Raw genomic sequence first — 19788 nt, forward strand, 5'->3', positions numbered from 1 at the left:
TAAAAAAAAAATAAAAAAAACCGACATTAGTCGAAGGAAATCGGTAAAAAAAGCATTGAAAAGTCAACTCAAAGACCTCAATGAAAAAAAAAAAAAAAAAAAAAAGGAAAAAAAAGACTGAAAGCCACTCACTTGCGTTGCATGCGGTTGAGAGCGTCGAGCGCATCCTGCAGTCGATTGACGTCGTTGACGAACCGGTCGGCCTCGATCCTCAGGTCCTCCTCGATCATCGACAAACCGTTGCCACCCGTGGGCACGAGCTCATCCCTGAGCGCGGGCACACTATTGATGCGATCGGAGCTCGCCTGTTCAGGTGGCGAGGGCGGCACGAACAGCCGACGGGCCGGCTTGCGCGGCTGCGCGACCGTGGACAAGCTGCGCGATAGAATCTGTCGACAATTTTGGTTCGTGTGTGTAGACGTGCGCGTGGGAGCGCGTGGCTCTTGAACCACGTTGTCGGTGTGTAGAGGGGATGATCAGCGAGGAGAATGGAGATGTACAACATTAGATAGGCCAGGGGGTGCATGTTGGACTTTAGAGGTGCTTCGTATATGTACGTGGACGAGGGGTTATTGGGTGTGAATGGACGATATGGGTGAGGGTGGATTCTGAAACATCAACTCGAGTTCTTTGGAGTTGGGGTAGGGATGTCGATGGGAAATACTCTTTGTCAAACGATTGAATAACGAAGAGGGCTCAATGTTGCGTCATATCGAGTTTTATCTGTATTATAGGTATATATACTGAACCTTTGTTTCATTGCATTTTATGAGATCTTGTTTTTGTAGTTAGCATTTGGAAAGCACAAGAACTTTGTTACATATAATAAAGAATGTCTAACGAAAAATTTCATTACAGTTTTTTTCGAAATTCAATGAGACTTTTTTCCGAATACCTTTGGGACGGAGAATTTCATACTTCGCATGTCTCTAGGAATACGAGGAAATCCGTAAACATTGAATAAATAGATTATTACATATTTTTTCTCAATCTTGTCGGGCTGTTTTTGAGTTTTTTCGGTATTTTTGCTAATAATTTTAATTTTGTTAAAAATCTTTCAATTTTTTTAAAGCAGAAAACATGTATACTGTACCTTAAACTGATTACAATTTTTTAAAACTGAAATTGCTGAACCATATCGTTCCTTTGAACTTTTCTACTTTTTAATTTACCGAAAATAGTCGATACATAAAAAAAAAAGAAAACACTGCTAAGCTTTTCCCTCGATTTTTGCCCAGAAAATATGATTGAAAAAACTGTGCTATTTTTGCATTTAGAACCTTTTACTCCTGAAGGTACACAGAATATATTATAAGTAAATGTTCCACTTACGGTTGCACCCTATGAGACAAAGTTTTTCAATTCTGGAGCTCAGGACTACAAACATTTATAAACAATGAGTTGCAGTATGCACTACATGTAGGTGACACAATCGGGTGTTGGATAAACCAACTGTGCACGATAACAATATACCGGATATACGAACTGTTTGAACGTCAGTGTCGCGTGAAAAATACCCCTTGCTCGTGTGCATCGTACTGTGTATTTAGGTATATCTCGACAGTGAATTTGGATGCACTGGAGCGCGCACAGTATACACATTGTCCGTGCAGGCTATATCGTAGGTAAGCAATAGGGGTGCGCCTGTATCTCTTGGATTCCGGAGTAGCGGAGCGTGTACGGGAAGGGGGGAGGATGACTCGATTACCTGCAGATCCAACTGGGCATTGACAGTCTTGACCTCCTTGCCTAGGGCCTGGTACCGCTTGGATTGCTCGATGATCCTGTCGTTCGCCGCATCGGACACCCCGGAGATGCAGCCGCAGGCAAGGCTGCACAGCTCTTCGTAGATTTCTCCGATCTCGCCGAGGAGGCTGGGCAGACACTGGATCTGGTAGAAATCGACCATGGCGTTGGTCGCGCGCAACTGGAGCACGTAAGCGTTGTGGGCCTCGAGGTAGGCGCGCTTCAGCTCCGAGTCCTGGCTCGGCTCGGGCGTACCGAGTAACGCGCCGTATGCTCGCTTGTACTCCGCTCGGGCGCGCTGCAGCTTTTCTTCCGTCTTGGCCATCAACTGCTCGTAGGACTCGCGATGCGTGAACACCTGTTGGCAACCGAGACGTGGGTCTTGCTATTTTCAAGGAATCAAGTTTTTTTTGCTGATACGCGACGACTATACGACGATATGAAAAACTAGTTTATAAGTATACGTAAGAGTGAAATTTCAACTGGTTAAATATCATGATAAGAGGCACAGGTAAGAGAGATAAAGTAGTGTAAATGTATCAGTTTAACGATACTGCTGCAAGGACGCATATACATCAAGACAGTAAATAAGGTATCAATAATTTGAGATTCATTGTTCCAACACGCAATGTGTAGTCTGAAATTCAAGAACGTCATTACCTTTCTGTGTTGCACCTTGCGATGGAAGCAGCCCTCGAGCACGGGTCTCGACACCTGCTGCAGCATAGCGGCAAAGTCGAGATGGGCACTTGCGTCCGCCTCAACCTGCCGTAAAAGACTGTCCCAGACGCGGCGCATGCTGCTCGCATCACCCCGTGACTCTGCGGTGCGGTTTCGAAAGTCGTCGACCAGATGGATGATGTTCTGGCCATGGCATTCCATTGCTCCTCCCAGTGCCTGGGAGAACTCCGACACTGGAACAATTAGTAAAATTTTATTTTTTTTACTTACATCTAGTGGTAATGACGTATCAAAGATAACCGTGTGTGCTCAGGTTATTCGAGCCGGATATCGAGAAACATTTTGTAGTTTGAGGTAAGACTTTATTAAGTACTGGAGCTTTGAACATATTGACTTGATTTGGCTACATGCGAACGTTTTATGTGATTTTATCGAAAAAATCTTGCAAAGACTGTTAGCCACACATTTTTATTTAACTCGTTCTGTCTTTTTATTCGTAGCAGGATGAATGTAATCTTGTAAACGATATTGAAAACTTATTTCTTGATTAGCTAAAACAACGTTTTTCGGACAATGCGGTATAAGCGTATTAGACTTCATTGCTTTTTTTTATTTACTTTTGGCAAATAGACATTCCATTTTAAAAATAGATCAAATTGGATCACTTGCGTTTCTCTATGCACCCATCGATGGCTCTCGTCTTACCTTACTTGCCTGTATCTACTTAAACAATGAATTCGTGTGTAAGAAGTTAATTGTAGTGTGAACCGATTAGTTTAACTACCAATAAACATTATAATTGAACAATTTAAGCAAAGAGAGTACAAAAATTTTAAGAACATTTTATAAACAAATTAAATAGTTAAAATCAATTTTTATCTTACGCATGATTGATAAAAGCTTATGCAAGAAATCTCTAATGAGTTATGGTAAATGCTGGAAACCAATAGTTTTTATCAATCATACTTATGATGGAAAAGTTTGTGTCTACTTTTTAGTATACTGATAAATAAATTATCTTTTAATTCTTTTTTGTATACTTTTTAGTTTAAAGCGTGGTTGAATGATGGTTTGAAAATTATTAACTTTCAGCTCATGAAAATTTTTTCTGATACTTGAATATTTTCAATGTAACCAAATCAATCATAACTTTTTAATTAATTAATGCTAAAAAATTGCCCCTCCAACTTTTTATTATTTAAACAATTGTATCTTCAGAGATTCAGTTAAATTAACGTATCAATGTGAAGTAAAATAACAAATATTTTTCAACTCCTTTTCTTGCCGTCGTACTTTTTATGATCTCAACTTTTCTAAATGAGATTTTCTAGATTAAAAAATTTTAATCTGTCACTGAACTCAACATTTTTTCGATTGGATTAGTTTTTACTATCTATGTACTGGCTCATGCATAAAATTACTGTGCATGTCATACTATGAATAATTTAAAATAAAGCAGAGGATCACGTTTCAGAAAAAAAGCATATTATCGAAGAAAACAAAGTAAAAAATCTGAATCGATCTATTAAAAATGAAATATTTCCTTAATCAAACAATGCATGAAACGCTCTAAAAAATAAGTCCTGGGAACTCATTTAATCGCCAAAAGTGTGGATTTATATCTCTCTTTCTCTGCCATTTTTTCTCATGTGCAGTTCATCTCGGCAATCCAGATACCCAGATATTCTCTCACGACGAATATAACAGTACTTCCACTTTCCATGAAGGTTTGAAATATGACACCCAGCCGGAGCCACGCGAAAAAATCCAATCCCCCCTGTGATTGTACAATGTCGAGCGTTTTGGCGCGACACAACGTCGCGGCACACGTCCAAAAGACTGCCACTCGGAGACAACCTTGTTTTCGAACCCAAAGCTTCCGTCCTTTTTGCCTTGCAGATTTACGTATAACTATGTGCACTCAAAATGGGTCGATGGTGTGTCGTGACAAAGAACACAATTGGCCGTCACGAGTTTTATCAATAATATCAGAATACAACAACTGCGTCGAAGCGAACAATTACTTTTTAATACCACCCGGGAACATAGAACTGGTCAATGGAAATTTTTTAACGATTAAAAAACTTTAATATTTTGTATAATTTCTAATCTAAAAGTTGCACCTTTCATGAGTTACATAAAGAAAATACTTCTTTCGAACCAAGTCATATCGGTAACCTGTACCTACACCTTGTAACATTTTTTTCAATATACTCAAAAAGGAACACTTGTGTGCAACAGACAAATAATGTTATAGGTACAATAACCCTCATTTTTATCATTTATTTCTAGATTACGTCTAATATAAAACAGTTCGGTATGTTGAATGCGTACAGGCGTAAAGTATCAAACAAAAATCGAAGATAAGAAAAACATCTACACATCTGCCTGTGTTCAATCGTCACATGTATGAAAATCAAGTGAATTAAATTTTTAACAAATGCTTTTGCCTCATATTGCCATCTCTTAATGCTCTCAAAAAATAATTGAATAAATCGTTGAAACCAATTTGATTGCCAACTAACAGAATGACATTCAATAAACCGTTGAGGTCAAGTAAAACACTGACATGATTGAAAATAAGCCTTCTCGATGATCGGAAAACTTGTACCCATTCTTTTGCTTGGATACCTACAACAGACCCAAGAGCTGGATCACGCCTTGCTTTAATCTATTTGCTAATCGACGCTGCGCAGAGATTGTCGTCACAGCCCCGTTACTCGTTCGTCACAGGAACCTAATAATTGTAAGCTCAAAAGCCCCTCCTCTCCTATAATGAGCCGTCATCGCCTGCTGCTATTTCTGTCTATGCCTAGACTGCTAGTGCTTGTTTCACAATGTTTTCACGAGCTAATACCTTACAAATTGCGCTCCACTGACCTTCATTCTTGTTTCATCTTTTTTTTTTTTTTTTTTTCTCTATGTTCTATAAGATGAACGAAAAAAAAAACCATGTGCGCACAAGTTGCTTTGAATAAACTGTATTCCTTCTTTCAGTTAGGTAATTTTATTGCATTTACGTATCGACCAGAGTTATAATATTGCAGTATTTGAGACTTTTTGGAATTCATAAAAAATGTAGAGCAGAAGAATAATTTTTGCATATTCGTAATCTAACGTGAGTAAATAACCACTGATTTTCGGAGTGAATATTTAACTGATAACAAACATTTGTACGTATGCGCTGTAATACAAGATCACCAGTAACAGCGGGGTCAATAGCTTCGGAGGATTCGGATACGCATCCATAAAAATAATATCTGCTATCGGAAACTCCATAATCCACGTCTATTCATCGAATCCGTGATGTAATATCCTTGTTTCGTTACCGACTGATCAATTTGTAAGTAATGTATTAAACAACGTTTTATCGTATTTACGTAACACTCGATGAGAATTCATTCGTGAGACGCATATTCATAATTTGAGCTCAAAAAAGGAATGTCAGAAAGGCTGTACTCACAATTTCCACCAAACATCCAATTTATATCCGAAATATTGATTCCCGTGTACTGTTTGAACAGAAAAAAATCTTAAGTATGCGCACGTAGATAATAATTGATGTATCTGCAAACATTGCGACAGTTGGCACCCCTCGTATTACCATCATCACTCTATTAGATTAATTTCGCGAAAGCAACAGCGAACAAACACTCTATGGCCCTAATAAGTATAATGGACGGGTATATATTTATGCCCCTCTATATACTGCCATCCGAAATAAGGCCGTCGCACGAAGATACGAAATTTCGGGTTCACCCAGACACAGCACACTCCTTCTAATTGACTACAATGAGCCGTAAATCATGGCCGGTGAAAGAAACTCATCTCGTGCTAAGCAGGTATAATCCCGGTTTGTTTATTCACGGAATCACGCGTGTCAATTAACCAAAGAGCCGAGGCTCGAAATCTAGCGTGACCGGGATATACCCATGCATTATCGCGCCTAATCCCCTCCTCTCCAACAGATTTTCCGTGAACCAGCCCCTGAATTATTCATGCTAGTGTAAGGGTTGGGGAAATACTTTTATGGGTGGACATTTCAAAGGTTAATCATATACGGGAAAACTATGACGAGAGCGTATTGCGCGTAGGCTGTATAATATCTCCTCCCCCGGAAGCGTCTACACATCACACCATGTGCCGCGCGTAGGACTCATTCGTCACGCCTGCGACCCCCTTCGTTTGTTCGGCTAAGCGCTTTTCAACGACACGAGCGTGGATTCCAGAATGTCAAGTGCCTGTATCCTCGCGGGTGGATGCGATCGGTTCTGTGCCCCCTTTTTTTTTTTCCTTTTTGATGAAGCTCCGGGCGAATCGATGTCAACTAGGTGCGTGTCGCTGTGTACACACTTGCTCGAGACCTCGAAATTTCCCCGGCAAACAGGGGAGAATATTAATTATGTTGATAAATGTGGTGTGGTACAACAGGGAGATCAAGATAAAATCGATGAACGGGAAAGAGGCGGTCTTGCGACGAGCTGAACATCCAGTATAATATTCCTCGTTATTTTCAATTTTGGGAAAATGATGTAGCACATAGTTTTTACAATACTTTGTGTGGACTGTTTTCGATGGAATAGAGCAGAGATAGTGAGAACGGATCTTTTTGACATGAAATTTCTTTTTCATACTCAATTGTCAACTCTGCAAAATAATGAAACTATTTCAATAAAACATCGGATTTATTAAATCGTGGAAGTAGTTTAATTCTTTGCACTACTCAGTAATGGTTACCATTATTATAAGTATTACAATGATAATTACTATAGCAACGTTAATGATAATTTAGATGATAATAGTACCAATAGTAACACTAGTATGGTTTATAACAATGTAGATGATCGGAGAATCTAGAACGACACAACAATCTATAGATTCGTGTAACAGTAGTTTAGAGTACGAACAATCGTCGAATGCCGAAATGGTATGATTCATCCTTTATACGCGAGTGATTTTGCGACATGACAACATTTACCAGTTATCGATATTATTCATCGTAATTTGATAACTTCAACATTATCTAAATTTATTTCTAAATGACTTTTTACGTTAATGTAAATTAATAAATATATTATAAAAAAACAAATACTATTACTTTTTATGGTCCTTATATGTTCACTAGGGCATTAGATGAAATTCTAAGCAAAAAGACACTAAATAATTTAAAGTATGAAATTTGAGTGGTTGAGGTATTTGTCCCATTAAAATTAATATCTGACATAAAAAAACAGCTTTATTGTTGCAAGTATAAACAAGGAAGTTACTAAAGTATGCTCAGACCAAATCAGCAGAGTAAAATCGGTGGAGGAGTCTAAAGAAGGGTCTTTCTAAAATATAAATAGGAGCATATCTACTTGGACTTTCAATGTGTAAGCATGTGACGTGAATAGTACAGAAGATTTAGTAACCGTGGATGCTAAAACGTAGATGATTTTTTATTGTAGAAAAATTTGACCATGAAATAATGTAAAAAAAAGGTTACATACAAATGTACACTAGGTATTACAATTGCAAAAGTACATCACGCCAATCTCTGAAAACAACAGGACTTCCAGGAGAGGAAATTTCGATGAGACAGCTGACAAGTTCGGTAACTTGATAAGCTCCCCCGGTTATCTGGAAGATGCCAACTTGTACCTATGTATTTACGAAAGGTAATTAATTCTCGTGGCAGCTCCGTGTCTCTCAGTTTGACAAACGGAAGCCCTCCGGAAATGAGAATTTGGCACCATTATATACTTAAGTCTGTGTATTTTACGAATCACTGGAGCCGTTGTGCAGTACTGTTATTTGCAAGGAAGTGAATGGAAATTCGATCGACTATCTGAGCTTTATCGATCACTGCTGGTACAAAACATAATTAGGAATATTATCAAAAACTTGAAGTGATTGACAACTCGTTTGTGACATTAACAAATGATGTTTCTTTTATGCAGTGGTAAAGAATAACAGATGTAAAAAAAAATTAAATGATTTTTTGGAAAAAATTTTTTAGCTATATTCATTACAAATAACAGGAGTAAAGTATCGTCATTTTTAGATCTTGCTGGAAAGTTTTTTTTTTTTTTTTTTATTTCTTTGGAAGGTTGCGTGAATAACAAAAGCCATCTTGTGGTACACCTGACAAATATGACTGATACACGCGACCAGTATGAAAAAAACACTTTCATATTCCACCTGTAAGATTTCTATTTCTGCACATGGAAAAAAAAACTAGAACGTGCTTGGCTCATGACCACGAGGAGTAGAAGTGCAAGGTGTGGATGTACAGCAGTGCGTGCCTGCAAATAGGCTCTAAAATCTCTCTCGACTAGCTATAATCAACAGAAATGAAGATCAGCACTTTTTGACTTGAAGTTTTCACGTACTATTAATGTCTTGCGAACATTCAGAATTAAAAAAATTTAGTTTTTATATGATTCATTAAAAAAACAGTTATTTTCATCCATTAATACAATACAATGTTACATGATGAAGTTTAAATTCCACTGAATACTTACAAGAGCAAATTTAACTGTAACTTATGCATGACAACTTTATAGTTAACAAAATAAAAACCAAAGTTACATATTTTTTATTTATGTTTATGTGACAGACTTACGATTTTTATAGAAAGAAAATGATTTTACATTAAAAGTTTTTATTTTAAATTATGACCTACATACATAGAAGATCTTACAAGGGTACATTTAAGAAAGTAAATATTTATGTTAAACAAATTAAAATTTTTAAGTATGGTGTATTACGTTGTTATAAACGACCATGCATGGATGAACCAAAGATTATTTGAAGTATCGTAAGACTTTGTACATTATCATTGAGCATCTGATCAAGGTAATCTTACGTAACATTACAGTTCTCATTCTTTTGCGCCAATCAACAATAATACATATCCTTCTAGAAAATGATTCCGGGAGAAAATTTTTTATTCCACATTCAACAACTCAGCTTATACCACTTGTCATTAAAGCTAACTTGAGCATCCCCTGAAGTTTGAAAAAGTCATAAAGCTCCTTTTCACGGTCTCTCGTAAATCAAAAGTTCTTGGATGCTTTTTTCCTCCTCAAAGTCGGCTTCTCAGGCACTAAGTCGTTGCATCTTACACAACTTGTCCTTACCTTGATCCCTTCCGTCCACAAATAAATCCTCCCAGAGGCATCGTATGGACTTTTTTCCGTTTCCAACCCCACTTTGAAAAGTGCTTGACTCGTTTCCACAAAACAAAAGCCAATTTCAGTTACGCCAACAAATATTATCTTATTTTCGGAACAAAGTTTTTTTTCTCCTTCCAAACGAAAAATATCCTTCAGTTTTCGTGAAAAACATCAAAAACTTGAAAATTACGAGAGATTTGGGTTGTGAAAGGTAGTTCAATCAAGGAAGATATATTTTCTACTGCAGGAATAAAAAAAAAACCATGTTTTATGTCTAAAAAGACTCTTGAGACACGCCGTTGAAAAATATTTGTTTATTTATGGAATAAATTTTATTCAAAATTGCCTTAAGTTGCGTATACAAAAATAAAAATACTATATGCTGATTATTTTTCATTATGCTAAAGTTTTTGTACTTCCGATTTCCACGTACTTGTGTTATTAGAATAATTAAGATCAACAATAAAATTTTGCTTTTTAAGGACAAAATTATTAATTTTTATAATCATCGTTTGAACAGCAAGTTATCAGTATTCATTTAGTTATCAACAGCAAACTTTGTCCTTTCCGATCGTTTGTCTAGAAAAAAATTTTTTGAATTAAAGTGAATAAAAATGATGTATTCCACTTTTAAAAACAAAATAAAAAGAAACTTTTTGTATTTTTGTTTAAGTTTGTAAGTTTAAAAGCCTGTTAAGATTTCGTTTCCCTAAGGAAATGTGTACAAAAAACTTTCTTTTTTATATTACCTCCCAAGTCTCTTGATGAACTTATTTCTTGGTCATAATGAAAAAAACTTTCGTTGATAAATTTTAACGAAGTAACGTACGTATGGTAAGACGTTTGAATTTGTTTTCATAGCAATCAAATGAAGGACTTCTAACAGAACAGACTAATATTAAATTTTCAAGCAATTTTCTTTACAACAACGACTAGTAAATAAAATAATATCCGTTTTCGTCATGAATTTATCAACCGAAAGTTTCTTTATTAGTGGCCTGCGCGTCGAATTCATAATGATAGTAGGTTCAAAGTTCTTTCCACACCTCTTTCAACTTCTACTTTCGCCTCCTTCGCAGGCAATTTTCTGCACTTTGTCCCCAGTTAATGCCTTCAAAAGTTTTATGACACTTTCTTTCATACATTTTTTACATTTTGTTGTAGTAGTGTACGCGTCCGAAAGCCCGCGTATTTAATGGTTCTCAATATAGACCCTCTTCACTAACATTTACAATTCAGATTGTACGTAATAGGTAACCTCTCAAAAATCTCCCTTTACATGATTCAGCTAAAATTTTCAGGATGAAAGGAAATAGCTCATTTATTACGTAAACATGCAACTAAATAAAAGCTAATGTGTCCTCTTGTTGTTGTGAAGACTAAAGAGTCTCTTTATTTGGTTCTAACTGAGTTGAACCCTTTTATGTAAGAGGGCCCACTTGCCCCCCTTTGTATTACGGAGATTCCCCCTTCTTTCACCAAAACAATTGTAAAACAAAAGTGATCGATACCATTCAAGTTATGCTGGAACAATGAGGTTTATGTAGGCACTGTGGTCTTGTTAAGTAAGTTTCCTTTCATAATGTTATACCTACAGCCCAGAGGGTTCTGACATTAGGCGTAGCTATAAAGTACAAGAAAGAAGCTGTAATGAACGAGCGTTACATATATATAGTCAGTACGTTTATGCTCATCAGGAGTATGAGCTCACTCCTTATAGCTCGGCATTTATTCCTTAATTGGAAAAAGCTCTGTTTTGTTGTACACGAATGTACAAAAGCTTTCATACAAGTTAACATGGCACATTGGGATTGAAACGAAAGATCCTGGCTGGATTCGAATATTACTGTTTCCCAAGTTTCTACGTAAAAACACTAGAGGTAGATGACTGAACCCTATCGCTGTATTATCGAAGGTTCGAGTTATAATTATGTGAATAATGAAGATTTTGCTGTTATAAGAATATCTTTAACGATAAATTGAGTCTATGAGTATACCAACCTATAATAAATCGAAATTTTCGTATTAATCTCGCTCTGTTAATTAGTTCTAACTGAAACCCTCGATAATTGGTCCATCTACCCTATATACATACTCAGATAACTGTTTGTATTTTCAATGGATAATTTAATCGGCTAATAATCCTTGTATACTTTCTACCTGTTACCCAGAAATACTCAGAAATCATTAAAGCACGCTGCACTCCAGCTCATCAACGATTTTAACGTTCACCGAACACATGAATAATTAGCTCTATAAGTGCATCGATATGCTTTTTTAAATGAATTATGGACGTAAAAGTACTTACTAAAACGTGCTACAAACCTAATGAAAATCCCCCAGCTGCTTCTCTATTGCTGGCCTCTTTCAGACACCTGTTGTCGGAAATTCGCATTGTTTCAGGTTACTTGTAACTCTTTCACAGGGATTTGATAAAAATGATGGACACGTTGACAAATCATGGCACACCTTACCATAGGGAGACTTGCATTCTTCCCTTCCCACCTCAACAATGAGGATGGATATTCACGATTCGTCCAGGATAAATTGTGGTACTGTGATATGTCCGTACAGGAACATCACTCAAGTAACCCTGTAAACTAGATGGCTTCATTGGACGGCACAAAAAAAAAAAAAGAGTAGGAGGAGGAGGAGAGTTTAATGGGTCGGAAGCAGTTGAAACCGAGCCAGCAAAGCCGAAACATGGCAAAGAGGAGAGAAAACAAAAGGAGGAACAAACACGCGTATGGGTATGAAATGCGGAAAAGAAGGGGTGCAGGGGTGGGTGGTAGAGAGAGAGAGAGAGAGAGCAGTGTAGTCGCAGGCCTTTAGTCAGGACACAGGGGCTGACCTGAATTCAGGTGGGGTGAGGAATCAATACACCGGCAGGCTGGTGGAGAAGAGGTGGAACGCGCGCGCGGTTACGAGTCGGTTGCCATGGCAACCGCAGGCTCCTTCTTTTATTTATACGATGATATACAACCTGCGAGGAGCCCCAGAAGGATGTAGCCCTACAGGTGTTCGATTGGACTCGGATGGATCCATGCAAGTTGATGGGTAATGTTTGATGCTCTCTCTCTGCTGGGATGACTGGCGCAACTTATTTAACGCTGCACACCTGTTTTCGTTCCAACGCGCGACTCGACCCGACTGGTTGCGCTGTATTGGCCCGTGCACCGAACCGGCTACCCGGTAATTACCTGTCCAACTCCACGCTAACTTTGTTCGAGCGCCGATCGATTGGTTAATTACTTTTCGAGCTATTGGAGGGACGTTATTTCAATGCGTGTAATGAGTAGTTGTGAATTGCTGATCCTTGGGACGTGTATGGCTATGATCCAGGAAGAATGATCGTTTGACGCAGGGTGAGAGAGATCTCTCTTATGAATTTGGTGGATTATTGCTTTTTGGAGACAATGACTAATATCCCATTAATGGCAATCGGACTTTGTTTTCGATACAGAGGAGAGAACAAATTGTCTTTTTTTTAGGATGGCTACAGAATTACCATAAAAGTTTTATTAGAGCTGAAGTGGAAACATGAAATGTGAGTTATTGTTTTGTGTACCGTAAAATAATATTTAATTAAGTACGAAATATGAAGAATTATTGTGTCGTTGAAGGGACTTGCGAAAGTCAACGTAGTTTTGAATATTCCATACTCTGTCATTTTTATCGATGGTAGAGCTTCGTTCTTGTACAAATCGATTAGTCACGTTTTGATATTGATAAATGCAAATCACGAAAATCGAATCAAAAACGATATATTGCTTTTTAAAAATCCTTATGGCTGGGAAATTGTTGGTCGTAACTTCTTTTGTATAGAAATGTGAATTTGTAGTGAAAAAAGTGTTAGAGAGCTCAAGCTAGCTCTTAAAGTTTTTCATACTTGAGTACGAAATTAATAAATCATAAGATTTTTTGTGCAATGGTTTGTTATTTTACCATCTTCAAAAACGATACCGCAATCAGTTACTTCAAAACCAAAAGATTGTTAGAATGTATTCACTGGTTGAGTAATAATGTCATGGACATGAAATAAATTTTGCCATCTTGTACATTCTTTGACCAAAAACTGAGAATCTCCAAACAAATGATAATGTTTTAACTCTTTTGTACTTAGCTTAAAAAGAAAGAATAACTTGGTTTTTAATTTTTATGTCAACAAAGTATGGACCTAAGTCACGTTTTTAATCGTTTGTTCCGACATTTGAAGAGAGTAATAAAGAAACTGCAAATGTCATTGGTGCATCGGAAACAGAATTAATAAACCAAACAAGTAAAGTATCTTAATCCATGTAGTTAACTGTACAACTAAAGCAAGTGTAAAAAGCCAAGTTCCTCTGCGCCTTTTACAGTACAGGATGGTATTCGGCATCGTGGAACTAGTCAAGTGGGCAAAAGTAATAAGTCACATGTAGGTGTGTACCCGCTGTCCAACCGAGCTATCGGACGATACGAGGACTACCACGCGCGGGGATGTTAATTTTCCCCAGAGAGTTCTTCGAGGGGTCAAAAAAGCTATTAATCCTGCCGCTTCGGAGCTACGTGCCGCGTATACATACACACACGTATAACAGCTTCCAGTGCACGTTACGAGAACGAGCGCAGCCGATTGCGAGGCCATTTGTCAATTCATTATTTTGGAACACCGAGCTTACACCACTTTGCCTCTCTTTTTCCCACCTCCCAGTCCAGTTTTTTTTTTTTTTTTTTTTTTTTGTGCCATCCTCTTTTTCTGGCTTTTATTTCGTGGACGAGTTTCCAGTGAGCATTTTAATACCCTCAAAGTGACTCGGAATTTGGTTAAACGAGCGCGTTTTATTCTCCGTTGGTTTTATGCGTTTCAAATCAGTGTTGTTTTTATCTGAAAGTGTTTTTGAAGCATTGAAGATGTCTTTTAATTTCCATCTACAGTCTTACAAAATTTAAATATATTAGCCCTTACAAAAATCCATTAAACTGATGCAGTTTATATTTACTTAATGAATTATAACGCTTTTAGCCCTTTTTTCATGCTTTTTGTTTATCATTATAAGCAATGAAAGACAAAACTTAAGAATTCACCAATATTCACGTGTACAGGATTATAAATCAATGTTCATTAATTTTCATAATATTTAAAGATTTTTTTTACTGTGATGCTTCATGATCGTGCGTGTAATGTATAATAGGTGACAATTCAATTTTTTCTGTGTAAAGCGCTTTTAGCGATGAGCCAAGTAAAGTTGGTGTAATCCACTTAAGGGTCCATCTGCATGGCTATTTGTGCATATGGGTTAATTTGCCAAAGGTCAGAGTATTAAATTGAAAACCTTTTTTTTTTTTATTTTGTATTGCATTATTAATAATTAAATTTTGTATTTCTAAGTGAATTAATAAATTCTCTAATAGGTATACTTTAAAAGACAATCTGAAGGGATATTATTCTGAGTCTAGATTTAGTTGAATAGCATCACATTTTATTACATAAAATACAATAATATTGTACAATTACGAGCAATTCTTTGCAATGCATTGTAAGGATTCCAATGCCATATACTTAAAAAAATTAACTTTAATACACAAAACCTGTAGAAAAAGTCTAATAAAAAATCTCAATTCCTTACCATGGCAGTTCTTATAGCATCTATTAGTAAACGATTGAATTTTAGGAGCTAATATTGATTGATAATAATGGAAAAAATTGAAAGGTTCATAACATGTGTACATATTTACGATATAAGTAATAGTTTCACAGTGAAATTTAATTGCAAACAGGTTTTTTCACGTTTGTAGGAGGAATGGTAAATAGCTCGTTAAATAGAGTCTGTTGAACGTATGACTACAACCAGTAATGTATTTGTAATAAGCGCTATACCTCTAGGTATTTAAGCCTGTAGAGTCCTTATTCAACTTATTTTGGTCCGTATTAGGGTTGTTGCAGATTAAAAACCCTTCCAACGGAAAATTTCCAAACCTTTTTATTTATCACAGTTTTATCTGTGACCAATACAAAGCTTTGTATAGAAGATTATGCTGATTGAAAAAAATTTTTTTCATACCAGTTTTATACTTCATTTAGAATTAGGGGCTTATGAAAAGTTATTTTGTTACTTCCCACTTTTCCAATTTTAACTGAAAGCACATAAAATAATTGGTAATAAACTTAAATGACGCATTTTTAATTTAATTTATCTTAATCAAAATAAAATGTCAAATAAAAATATGATTAAATGCGTTTAAAATATTAAAAAAAAAAAATTAAAAAAAATGTTAAAGTCCTGGTTTAAAATCATTTGAATCATATTTGAAAAAAAATTCGAGGGTTACCACAAGCTGGAAAATAAGGCGATGAAAACTGACAAGAACGTGTGCAAGCAAAGAAATCAAATCGAGAGGCAGAAAAAAGTGGAGGTGGCCAGAGTAATCTTCCCTTTCCTTTATTTTCTTCTTCCCTCAACGACGGAAAAAGTAGAGGAAGAAAAAGATAAAAAGACGATTAGTTGCAAGAAAAAGAAGAAGCCGTGCCAATTACACTCGGGCAACTTTAAATTACCTTAATCACAGTGGGGCCTCAGGAAAGCTCCAATGAGAGGTATAATGCACAAACTAACACAATCACCGTGGGGAATTCTTGAGACTTCAAGAAAGCAAGGGTCAGCAGAGGGAGGAGGTCAGAATGGATATCTCATTAAATTTGCCCTGCAAATAATTTAAAAGTACTCGACGTATGGCGAAAAGAGAGTATACTGCAAACTCCGGAGCTGTACGCAATGAATTTTATAACGAGTAAGCGAGCAATGTTGGCTAGACTTCGTAGTTGTTGCAGAGTTTTGGTGAGGATTCGCTGGCTACTGCAATATTCGCACGTGACTGAAAAATTAGCGGCTGAAAAGCGAATTCGCTGGAAAGAGCACGTCTGTTAAGGTAATAAGTTTTTCAGATGGCTACTAAAAGGGTTGGGTGCGCTTTAAGCGCTTTTTTAAAATAGTTTCCCATGAGCTTGTTTTAAAACTTGGATCAGAAGATGGTTTTAATAATCGTAAAAACGTGTACTCGAAATCGAACCACCTTGATATTAGTATAAGGCTTACAGCTTGTTCAACCTTTAAAAAGTTATAAAACCAGTTTTTACTAAATAACACGTACAGAAAAAAACTAATGGCATAGTTTTATCATAAGTAGTATGTATCTATGTATGGTCAGACAAAGCATTTACTTTATTTAAAATAAGTGCTTTGTCTGACCGTATGTAGACACATACTACTTATTATAAAAGTATTAAAAACAATAAAATATCTTTAGGTGTGTAAGCACAAATATAATGTTTTGAACGCTATGCCTTCTCTAACAGATACTCAGCAGTTTTTCGAAACCATCATTTTGTTAAAAGTTCAATACTTGTTATACACGTATTAACGAATACGTATTGTATTATATGGTGAGAAAATGGTACTACATAATAATTGTTCATATCGTAGTGAAGTAAGTAACATAAGAACTATTGAAGATGAATGTTTTGTCTGACTATACGTAGGCACTTACTACTTATTCATGTGTATACACGTATGCAACTGCTATTTTAAAGTACTGTATTATATGGTATCCGGTAAGGAAATGACACTATAGTAATTGTTCATATTGTAGTGAAATAAGTAACATAAGAACTATTCAAAATAAATATTTTGGCTGACTATATATAGATACATATTACTTATTCATATATATACGTGTATAAACTGCTATTAGGTGTTGTATTATAATATGTCTGGTGAGAAAACGTCACTACATCAGTTGTGAATAGCAAAGAACAATCATTTAATGAAACTGGTATTGATATTTTTTCATAGTAGCTGTTATATATCTGGAGATAGTTTAGAATAAGAATTTAACATGATAAGTTACTCAAAAGAACATGCATCAAAGTATCTCACATTCGACTGACCATTTTTTTCTTATTACTGTTAAAAATAATAGGCTCATTATTATTTTAGATGGAATCTGGACCAACAAAGGAGTTATACCTTTTTTTAACATAACAAAATATTAAAAGAAAAAGCTTTCTTTTTTGTTCCTGTTTATAGACCAGCGACACCATAGAATGGCCTAGTTTCACGACTCATTTTGCAAGAAGCCTGGATCAATGCTCAGCTTTGTTATTATTGAAGAAGTTTTCTCAGGTTGCGCAAAAACAAAATCCGAGTCTGGTCAGTGCATACGTATAATGATGTTTTTTTTCGCGTCCTGAATAAAGTTTCTTCCACAAAAGTTTTCATAAACAGAAACCTTGCGAAGAATATTATTTTTGCAACAGCAATCTCAACTGGGGGAGTTGGAGGTAGTGACTAAAAACAATATCCAAGGCAAAATATTAACCCTTACTGTTTTAATTTATATTTCTGTACCCAGAAGTAATAAATGCTGTTCAAACGTATACATCAGTTTAAACAGATGAAGACAACAGTAACCAAGACATTTTGAGCTACATGCATTGTATGTCATAAATAAATTGAGTTGTAAAAATGTGCAAAGTAATCAATGAAACGTAGTTAAGAAAACAGATTTGATCACTTTGTTATTGATTTTGTGACGAAAGAAATCATTGTAACTGTGGAAATAGTTACGTCATTGATTAATTTACCCTGAAATCTTACAGTTCAATTTTTTTCATCTTAAGAAAATTCCACTCCAGCATGGCTTTATTTGGATAGTAAAATTGTTTTGAAAATTTCTGAATTACAATTATTGATTATAAATATTAAGTCATCCAATGCTATTTACCAGAACTACAGAATTACATGTACGAAACACCAGGTAAATGGACTACTACGATAATTATTGGGTTTAAACTGCAAAAAAATCAATTGTAGATTTAGCATTTCTACGTTCTCTTGCAAATTATGGAGCTGTCAACTTTTTTGATGCAACAAACCATAGGGAAAATCAATACATACACAAAGGATCATCGAATAAAAAAGGCGATAATATGTTAGTTACACAAGCGCATCTACAGTTTTGAAACCCAAGTCCTTGAACGTCATTTCAACCCCAAATAAACTCAACCGCTCAATTTGCCCGGCCACCCCGAAGCACTCGAGGCCTCAATCATTATCCACGAGGGCTCGATCATTACGAGTTCGGCGTTCGCAAAAGTTCAAGAACCGCACGCCCACTCGGTTCTCTCGAACCACTAGCAATCAATACACGTTTCACCTGTGCTTCCACATGTCGGGGCACCGCTACAGGTACCTGTCTCATACACACGCACACACACACACACAGAGCAGTAGTGGCATAAACGAGTGTAGTGTCGAATGGCAGATAGTACAGGGTTTGGCGACACTCACCGGTCTGCACGAGCTTGACTGCGTTGGCATTGTGCTGCTTGAGCGGCTCGTTCAGGTTCGCGTGGGTCAGCTCCTTCAGAGGGTTGCCACCCTCGTCGAGCAGGTTCCGGTTGTTTTGCATAATAGCCCGCCTCACGGCACCCCACTCGCTCCGCTGCCTCTGCTGTTGCAGCTCCACGCTGGCGATCGATTTATCCACTTTGCTGTTTTATACTTCGTTTCTCCTCCTCTTTTTTCTTCCGCTACTGTTCGTAGGACGAATTTGTGTTTCTCGGGCTGTTGGGGGAAAAAAAAATGAGCACTTTGCTCGCTGATGTCTCTCACTACTTCTCGGGTTCGTAACGCGTGCCAGCTATCGATCGTGGGCTTTTAGGAATAAGAGATTTGGCGCATCCGTCCTTACAACAGGTAACGACTTGTGAAAATTAATGAAAATTTATTTCAGGAATCATTTTTCATTGGCTTGGAGTCGTTTCAAGTATTTTAAGTCTTCAAGATTTTTTTAAATATTTATAAGTTTCCTACCTGTCACTCGGAAGGAGTCAGGTGTTGCTTCAAATTTACGCTTAAGAAGGTATTGTCTTAATTTTGCGTTGAAAATAGTAACAGTTATAGGCTTTTTGCGAATATAAAAGGTACCATCATACGTAGTTCCATGAAAAAAAGGAATTTCTACTTTGTAAAAAAACGGTAAAATTTTTCAGTATCATGGATCATTGAGATAGCACCCTTTTCCAAAACTGAGAAAGTATCATCGAAAATCATTGACCAACTTTCCGTCGTTGAAAATTATTTGAAAATTATTGCGAAAATTTGGGACTTTATAACTTAATCGTAGATTTCAAAGTCTTAGAAATTCTTGAACGACTTTAATA

The 19788-nt window shown here is 36.5% G+C and overlaps 1 protein-coding gene across 1 annotated transcript in view; it reads right to left on the reverse strand.

The window, feature by feature from the left end:
* The window catches only part of Stacl (SH3 and cysteine-rich domain-containing protein), a 42633-nt gene extending 23459 nt beyond the window's left edge, over window positions 1–19174 (reverse strand). The window contains exons 1-4 of the mRNA XM_089598282.1: window positions 18914–19174; window positions 2407–2660; window positions 1709–2104; window positions 133–389 (exon numbers count right to left, since the gene is read on the reverse strand). Coding sequence (XP_089454408.1) covers window positions 133–389; window positions 1709–2104; window positions 2407–2660; window positions 18914–19034 — 1028 coding nt within the window. The 5' untranslated portion in view covers window positions 19035–19174. The remainder of the gene's footprint in view (window positions 1–132; window positions 390–1708; window positions 2105–2406; window positions 2661–18913) is intronic.
* Window positions 19175–19788: the final 614 nt, after the last annotated feature.

This window comes from Copidosoma floridanum, unplaced genomic scaffold, assembly GCF_036245765.1.
Source record: "Copidosoma floridanum isolate Cflo_tuat_1 unplaced genomic scaffold, Cflo_Japanese_pri ptg000006l, whole genome shotgun sequence".
Classification (NCBI taxonomy): domain Eukaryota; kingdom Metazoa; phylum Arthropoda; class Insecta; order Hymenoptera; family Encyrtidae; genus Copidosoma; species Copidosoma floridanum.